This window comes from Motacilla alba, chromosome 15 (assembly GCF_015832195.1).
Source record: "Motacilla alba alba isolate MOTALB_02 chromosome 15, Motacilla_alba_V1.0_pri, whole genome shotgun sequence".
Taxonomy (NCBI): Eukaryota; Metazoa; Chordata; class Aves; order Passeriformes; family Motacillidae; genus Motacilla; species Motacilla alba.
In genome coordinates this window covers 11,639,303-11,647,181 of record NC_052030.1, presented here as the reverse complement: position 1 = coordinate 11,647,181, position 7,879 = coordinate 11,639,303, and the positions used below count along the sequence as shown (strand labels likewise).

The 7,879-nt window shown below is 51.5% G+C and overlaps 2 protein-coding genes across 5 annotated transcripts; one reads left to right on the top strand and one right to left on the bottom strand.

Annotated features, from left to right (window-relative positions):
* Positions 1–702: 702 nt before the first annotated feature.
* SNRNP35 (small nuclear ribonucleoprotein U11/U12 subunit 35) lies at positions 703–5,487 on the bottom strand. 3 transcript variants are annotated; one of them, XM_038152005.1, is made up of 2 exons: positions 4,083–5,487; positions 703–1,701 (listed from the first exon to the last, which is right to left on the bottom strand). In XM_038152005.1, the coding sequence occupies exon 2, from the start codon at positions 1,696–1,698 to the stop codon at positions 907–909; it is 792 nt and encodes a 263-aa protein (XP_038007933.1). In that variant the 5' UTR covers positions 1,699–1,701; positions 4,083–5,487; the 3' UTR covers positions 703–906. The 3 variants fall into 3 exon arrangements, with proteins under 3 accessions (XP_038007933.1, XP_038007932.1, XP_038007931.1); XM_038152004.1 differs by lacking the exon at positions 4,083–5,487 and adding an exon at positions 2,170–2,335; XM_038152003.1 differs by lacking the exon at positions 4,083–5,487 and adding an exon at positions 2,170–2,239 and having other exon boundaries at positions 703–1,749.
* RILPL2 (Rab interacting lysosomal protein like 2) lies at positions 2,318–6,886 on the top strand. 2 transcript variants are annotated; one of them, XM_038152006.1, is made up of 4 exons: positions 2,318–2,712; positions 3,561–3,712; positions 5,978–6,088; positions 6,559–6,886. In XM_038152006.1, exons 1-4 carry the CDS (start codon positions 2,356–2,358, stop codon positions 6,581–6,583), a joined length of 645 nt encoding a protein of 214 aa, XP_038007934.1. In that variant the 5' UTR covers positions 2,318–2,355; the 3' UTR covers positions 6,584–6,886. The 2 variants fall into 2 exon arrangements, with proteins under 2 accessions (XP_038007934.1, XP_038007935.1); XM_038152007.1 differs by lacking the exon at positions 6,559–6,886 and adding an exon at positions 5,511–5,603.
* The last annotated feature ends 993 nt before the right edge of the window (positions 6,887–7,879 follow it).

The following is a 7,879-nucleotide window of genomic DNA, read 5'->3' as shown; positions in this document are numbered from 1 at the left end:
GGTTTAGGACAGAGCCATTCTAAGAATGATGAAATACAATTTAAAATACATTATATATGTAGGAATGGCTTATGATGACAAAGAACATGACAGAGCCCTTTCTAAAAAGTACTGTAAGCTCCTTAATGGAAGAGGTGTGTCTGTATTTACACATCCTAGCCCCCCTGAAAAAGATGTTTTGCCCTTTTCCCCCAATTCAGCTACAACCAGCAGCAAGCCCAGTTTCCAGAATGGATTTAAACCCAGTGTAGAAGGGTGAGGACAGAGTGGGTGCAGCTGCACATTCACCCATGACACCCTCCTTCAGTGACTGTCCATGGATTCATCAGGAACATGAGGCATTTTCTGACGTGCTTACTGTCCTGTGGTGCACATTCCTCTGTACAAAGGAGTTTCATCCTCCCATGCCACAGACAATGGATTGGTTCCATGTTTCTCTCTCACCTGGCAGAACTAGTTAAGGACACAGTATCAATAAAGGTCTTGCCTGTCCCAGTGTCTTCACAAAAATGAAGCCACTTCCCATCAGTTTCAGAAGTTTGTTGCTATTCCATTCCTGTGTCTCCAGCAGGGGACTGTTTAATAACAAACATGTGGACACCTGGCACATGGATAACTCCTCACCCAGGCAGCCAAAGGTGTGTGCTGATCTCAGTGGGATGCCTGTACACACAGTGCATTTCTTACAGCAGTCACCAGTTCAAAAACAGTAATACAAAAGTTTATTTTCTCTAAAGAACAATTCAATACACATCTGAACTGCAGTAGGAACCAAACTACAGAGAGCTGCTGGCAGCAGAGTCACAGGCACAAGGTGGCAACACCACAGCTTGTTCTGGGAATGCTGTCACAGCCCCGAGGTGCCCTAAGGGAAGGTCACACACCCCAAGGACAAAGCACAGTCACCTATCGGTGCTTATCATCATCTCTTTGCTTCTTGGTATCTCTGTCCCTGCTGCGGTCTCTATCCCTGTCCTTCCTGTCTCTGTCCTTCCTTTCCCTCCCCCTGCTCCTCTCCTCTTTGGAGTCTCTCTCACTGTCACCCCAAGCCCACGACCTCTCCCTTTCTGGCCAGCGTTTGTCCCTGCTCCTCTCGTGGTCCCGGTCCCTGGTTCTCCAGTCCCTCGTTCCCTCACGAGACCAGTTCCTTTTCTCTGACGATCCCTCTCCATAGAATTCATTTTTCATGTTTGGCAAATTGATGGGCTTTCGGAAAGGCCTGTCCCGTCCTCCGAACCGCAGCTGCCCGGATTCTTTTTTGCCTCCAAACCCACCCCCAAGTCTTCGGGGAATCCATCCTTTGAGAGTTCTTTCCAGTTCAAAGTCCACAAAGATCTCATGTTGGTCGATGACCAGCCTGTTGGCGTCTCTGTGCGCCTTCAGCAGCGCACGCTCCTCTTTGTACTCAATAAACGCGTAACCCTTGGAAAATCCTGTGACCAGGTCTCGAACCAGACGAATCTTTCTGATGTCTCCATAGCGGGAAAAGACTTCTTTTAACTTCTCTTCTGTGGTCTGAAGATTGAGCCTCGCCACGAAGAGGGTGAGGTGAGGATCTCCCGTGACGCCCTTGTTGGGTACGTACCGCGCCAGCATCGCCCGCCATATGGCGCGGTCGTGGGGCTCCTCGTCCGTGCCATCGATGCTGCCAGCCTTCAGGGGGTCGTACTCCTTCGCTATGGGCGCCCAGTCAGCCATTGTCTGGGGAGGGAGAACACACATGCCACAGGCTCACGTGTCAGGAGCAGCCTGGGCAAGAAGCACTTCTAGCATCGCTGCACTGTGTTCATCCGAAAATCCCCCAAAGTGTGACACACGAAAATAAACCAGCCGTGTCGCTGTTTGAGTCCTCATGCCGGGAGAGCGTGTCGGGGAGCCGCATCCTCCCCTGGCCTACCCCGGCCTGAGGAGCCCCGGCCTTCCCCCGCGAGGAGGCCCCTGAGCCCCGCGGCTCTCCCGGCGGGCAGAGGCCGATCCGCCGGCCCGGAGGAGCCGCAGCCGCTCCCGCCGGGGTCGATCTCAGCCCCTTTCCCCGCTCCCGGAGCCCGCCGGTCCCCCCCGCCCCGCTCCCGCAGCCGCCGAGGCGGCCGTGGCGCTGCGGAAAGGCCGACGCGTTCACCCGCCTCGGTGCCGGTTCCCGGGGCTGCCGGAGAGGCCCCCGTCCCTTACCGGCAGCGGAGCGCGGGCGGCGCCTCCTCAGGGGAAGGGGCAGGGCGGGAAGCGGCGCGGGGCCGGGGCCGCGGCCGCCGCCTCGGGAGCGCCGGGGGCGGGAGGGGCCGCTCCGCCCGCGGCTCCGCCGGCAGCGCCGCCCGGCCCGCCTGCGAGGGAGGGAGCGAGCGCCGGGGTGCGGCGGGCATGGAGCGGGGCCGGGACGGGGAGGAGGAGCTGGAGGAGGAGGAGGAGGAGGATGAGGATGAGGAGGAGGATGGCGGCCCGGAGAGCGCCCTGGAGAAGAGCCCGTTCCAGCTGACGGCCGCGGATGTCTACGACATCTCCTCCGTGGTGGGCCGGGACCTGCTGCAGCTCCGCGCCGGGCCGCAGCTGCCCGCCGCCCGCGCCCGGCTGCAGTTCAGGATCGTCAGGGTGCTGGAGATGCTGGAGGCGCTGGTGAGCGAGAGCAGCGTGGCCGAGGAGCAGCTGCGGCGGGAGCGGGACAGCCTCCGGCGGGAGCTGGAGCAGCTGCGGGCGGCGGCCCGCGGGAGCGCCCCGCAGGTGGGTGCGGGACTCGGCCGGGGCACCGGGACACAGCCGGGGCACCGGGACACAGCCAGGACACACGGGACACAGCCGGGGCACCGGGACACGGGCCCCTTCCCCAGCACGGGCACACCACGCGTGGGTCGCGGAGCGCACCCAGAACCACAGCAGATGGGCCGGCCGATACTTGTGGTCTCTTTTGTGTCATCCGGACGAGTCTCACAAAGTCACTTCCCGTCTTTGGCCATGAAAGCCTTGAAGCTCTTTCCTTCGGGGTGGTCGCAGTGCTGTGGATTCCTCGCTCCGGTTTCACTGCAGTGACCCAGCTGGGTCAGTCACGCACAAAGTTCAGAGTACAAACCCATCACGTTCAGCTCTTGCGCAGCACCGGCCCCATAGAGACAACTGTATGCAAACACTGAGGCTTTGTTACCCCCTGTGAGGGAAAGGGCTGTCTTGATTACTACAGAGGTTTTAAATCGAAAAAGGCGAGTTCAGATCTCACCGTTCTTTGACACGGAATTTTGGTGTGGCATTAGATGGCTCGGCCTCACTCATCATCTGAGAACAATCTGATAAAAGCATCTTGACAACTAAATTGCAAACTCTTTGGGACAGAGACTTTGCTTTTAACTGTGGTCAGAGCTTGTCACAGTTGTGGCCTACACTTGGCTGGGGAACACAGTCACTAAGGGAATACAAAAATATGAAGAACTATAATTAACTGCTTGGGAAAAAAAATCAGGATTGTGATGAATTCATAAGAGTTCTAAAAATCCCATATTTATAAAATCTAGATATTTTACTCTCTGAATGCTGAGTTTTTTGAGAGGTTACAAGATCCACCACTGTTTATTTTACAGTCCAGCCTTGGACCAGATCAAATGGTGATAGACCTCACAGACCCCAACCGGCCCCGCTTCACATTACAGGAGCTCCGAGATGTATTGCAAGAGAGGAACCAGCTGAAAGCTCAGCTTCTGGTGGTGCAAGAGGAGCTACAGTGCTATAAGAGGTAAAGCTTGGAGTCAGCAGAGAACTAATACTACTAATAACAAGTACTTCATGTCTGGGAAGCTTAGCAGGTGAGAGTCTTGCAGGTTTGGGCTCCTAGGTCAGGATAGGCACTGTCCAGATATGTGAGTGACCCCTGTGCTCCCCAGAGTACACAAGTGAGCAAAGAAAAATGGGGGAACAATGAAGTCTCTATGCAACATGATTTAAAAACCAAACTCCCTTTTCCTCTGCATTCCCATAATTGTCCCACTCTCAGCCTACGCAGAGTTACTCCCACTCCACATCCAGGCTGGGTTCTCCTGCACAGGAATTCACGCGTGCAGTCACAGCAGCTGCACACACACAGTGTCTAAAGCCACACTACATACCAAAGAGCACGGGGGGTTTCCACTCAGCTTCAGTCAAAGTTTCCTTCCTCCTGCAGCACAACGCTGGTTGATCTCCGCTCATTCGCTCCCACGGGGGTGTGGTACTGATCTAGAAACAGAATATTGAGCTCTTTCATCACTCATGATAAGCTGTGGGGTTTTTAAGACTGCCAGCAGAGGGTTGTGTAAGGCCCTTGAACTGTGCAAAGCAAATGATTTCAGAGAAGGGTTTGGTCTTTCCCGAAGGGAGAGTCAGTGTGAGTCAAAGGGTGGGATGTGGGAAGGGTCTTGATCTTGGTGCTGCAAATTCATTCACCCCAAAGGCTCTCATTCCCAACCTCTGCCCCCTCTCCTCAGGTTGGATTATAAACTCTTTGGGTCAAGAAATTTCTTCTTAATCTAGACACAAACTGAGCACATTGGATTTCAGTTGGGCTATCTCAGCAGCACCCGCCTGGATACAGCGAGCCTGCCCTTTGCCTTGTCTCTAACAGGCAGGTTAAGCCAAGAGGTTACACTTCAATCCAAGAATTTACAAACTGCCCGACAGCACTTCCCCAGCTCATCTGGCTGCTTTGCTGTGTAGCGGTGGAATGACTTCTTGCTTTGGTTTCCCAGCTGTTACACAGTTGAGTGCAGGCCAAGTTAAAAATGTAACAGTGGGAATGTTTTCAGGTTTTTAGTGATCTGAGTCACTGCGCTGTGCACCAAGAGCAGGGCAGGCCTGCTTTTCAGGTCGAGTAATTTGTGAGGTTATCTCCTCATATAGTGTTACAGCTAAAGCCAAAACCCATTTTCCCTCTAAACAGTCACATAAAATCCTAACTGTAATTGTAGTAAAGAGTAATTGTGCAGGAGAAGAGGATAAATCTATGTTTTAAAATGCCTTGTACACATTGGAAATAAGCTCTGTGTAACACAAGGTAACAAACATCTCAGAGACTGGCTCAAAGTGACTGGTGGTGTTTGGGGGCTGCATTTTCCATCATGATTTCTGGGTAGAAGTTACTATGCAGATGTTAGAGCTCTGCAGTGTCACCCGACAGCTCATTGTCTCATTTATCCAAGAGGAGAGTCTGCCTCAGAATTACCCCGTGCCTGGTGTCACACCAGTTTTTAACTGCTCTGTGTTTTTATTTCTGAATCCAGTTGAGTGTTGCTTGGCTTCTCTTCGCCTGCAGCTACTGCAGTCACAGGCTTTGATCCACTGAGCTCTCCAAATGACTGAGGTCAGCTCAGGACATGCTGTGAAAACACTGAGTGTGCAGGCTGGGAAAATCTCACCCTGTTCCAGGCAGGGAAAACACCCTTTGGTCAAACCGAAACTGCTGCCTGGAGTAGGCAGTTACAGCTTCTGGAGTGTAGAAACACTGAAGCGGGATGGCAAAATCTAGAGCTGAGGCAAAGCCTTTCTTCTCTCCTCTGTAGGGTGGAAAGAGGAACAGGCAGCTGCCTTGCAGGGGAGCTGGGAATCTCCCATCTGTGCCCAGGCCTGGTGTGAGCCTGGGGGGCTGACTGGAGGTACCACACATCCACCCCTGCAGAAATTCACCGTTTGTGTCCGCACCGTCCTCTCACCCTTGGACTTTCGCACAAATCCAAGTGTGATTACACTTCCCTTTCACCCTCATTATGATCTGCCATTTTTTTTCTCTGTGGAGAAGTCAGCTTGTTACTTTTTTGGTGTTCTCATTAAAGCATAACCCTGGCACCATTACATTGCTGTATTTAGGGACAATAATTCATTATTTTCAGTTCAGTACAAGGAGGAGGCTGGGCTGCCATCCCTGTCCTGTGAACACTCATTCACCCATGTCCAGTGAAAGGTCTAACTCATGCACTGTCACACTCTGCACAAACCCACAAAAAATAAACAAAACCATCTCTTTTCCCAGTGGGATCATCTCACAGAAAAGGGACCAAACTGAAGTACTGGAAAAAGAAGCCAGTGGCAGCAGTGCTGGCAGCAGAAAGGACAGTGAAGAGAAGACAATCATCAGACGGCTGTAAGTCTGTCTGCAGCTTTTGGGGCAGAATTTGTGAGAACATGGCCCACTCCTTACACAGTGAATCCAGGGCTGGATGCTGAACTTTAGCCTAGTTGGCTGGATCTTGTTTTCTGCTCTCCATGTAAAGTTAAAAACCTGATAAAGCAATCTCTTCCTGGGGAAAAAGCACTGCTCAGGAAAGCAACCTCCACCCAGGCAAGCAGGGAGTCACTTTTTTCCTAGGAAAAACAAGATTCCTGAGCAAAATGATTCAATACTTGCCTCCCCTGCCAGCCCCTCAGGGTTGTGCTGTGGGAGCACCCCAGCTGGCCCCAGGCTTTGTTTGCATTGTACACAAAACCCACGAGCTCAGGCTCTGTCCCTGAAGTCCCCCAAAATAGCACACTGAGAGGCCCCAGCCTGTTCCTCGGTTTCCAGTTGTACATTATTGTTTTCTTTCTGCTATTGATTTTTCTCTCTTTTTTTAGGTTTTCTTTTAAACATGGAAAATGAGCACCCTGAAGGACTTTGCTGCTGGTGAGGATGGCACTGATGAGCCTCAGAGGCATTGGGAAAGACAATGATTGGAAGCAGCAGCATCACTCCTACTGTAGAGAATGAGCAATCTCATTAAAGTCATGTTGTATAATATTCTTTCAGAATAGATTTTACTCTGCTTTTTCAGAAACTGTTTGAAACAGACACTTTTTGTATTTCTTACTGTCGGACATTATCCACATGTAGAAAATAAAATGTTTATACAAAGTTGGGGCTTATTCTTATTAAAAGAGCCTCTGATGATCTGTACTACAGCATACTGATCCTGTCCAGCTATCAAAACATTCAGCCCAAATTATTTTGTAAGATGAAGATAATAGAGACCTGCCATCCACAAGTGGTTGTTTGGGGGTGAGATGAACAGTGGAGAAAAGCACAGCAAAGGAAGAAAAGCTGCTGCAATTGGGCTCTGCACACATGAAGGGCTGAGGTGCAGGCAGTGCTCAGACTGGAACAGATGCACCAAACATTTCATTTCTGACAGCTGAAGGTCTCCTGTGGTAGGAGTTGTGTTTTGCATAAGCTCTGTTCTTTCAATCACCTGCCACAAGCTGTGTGTTGGCCCCAGTAATGAGATTTAGCACCAGTGGAAGCATATAGGGCAAACAGAGGAGTGGAAAAGGAGCTTGAAAGACACCAATTAGGTTCTCCATTTAGAAAGGTAGAATATCCAGAGCAGAAGTCTGAACAGACATAAAAGAAGCAGTGACAGGTATCAAACTGATCTTACTCCCTTCAGAAATAAAAGCAGGCTCTGAAGTCTTTTGATTCCCTCTCCTACACCGGCAGCATGAAAAATGTAGGGCACTTCACACATCTGCTCAGCTGCACAATGTGGCTGTGGCTCAGCAGAAAGCAGAGCTGCAGCCTCCCTCCAGAGGTCAGAACAACTGTCTGCTGGCAAGGCCACACCACAGGGGGCTGACCCGAGCCAGATGGTTTAGCCAGGGCACAGAACCACCAGAGTCCTTTTGCCACCTTCAAAATATCCACAAGCCTCGGCCATGCCCTCATTGTGCATTTTCTAGAGCGTGGCAGCAGGGAAGGCAGTTACTGATGGCCTGAGCAGAGGCTTTGTGCACAGACAAATGAAACAAACAATCAGCAACAGCCAGGATGCACCTCTGAGCTGAAGAGAGATGCTGACATGTGATGTGAATTCCATCCTCTTCCACGGTTTTTCCAGGGAGGTATTTTCCAATCTCCTTTAAAAAAAGCAATTTAACTCCCAACTCATGGGTGTCTTTCCCT

Excerpts from the sequence above, each read along its gene's own strand:
- RILPL2 (XM_038152006.1), top strand. The coding sequence starts at position 2,356 with ATGGAGCGGGGCCGGGACGGGGAGGAGGAGCTGGAGGAGGAGGAGGAG. Across the intron at positions 2,713-3,560 it reads CCCGCGGGAGCGCCCCGCAG|TCCAGCCTTGGACCAGATCA; the intron begins GTGGGTGCGGGA and ends TTTATTTTACAG. Across the intron at positions 3,713-5,977 it reads GAGCTACAGTGCTATAAGAG|TGGGATCATCTCACAGAAAA; the intron begins GTAAAGCTTGGA and ends CTCTTTTCCCAG.
- SNRNP35 (XM_038152003.1), bottom strand. The coding sequence starts at position 1,722 with ATGTGTGTTCTCCCTCCCCAGACAATGGCTGACTGGGCGCCCATAGCG.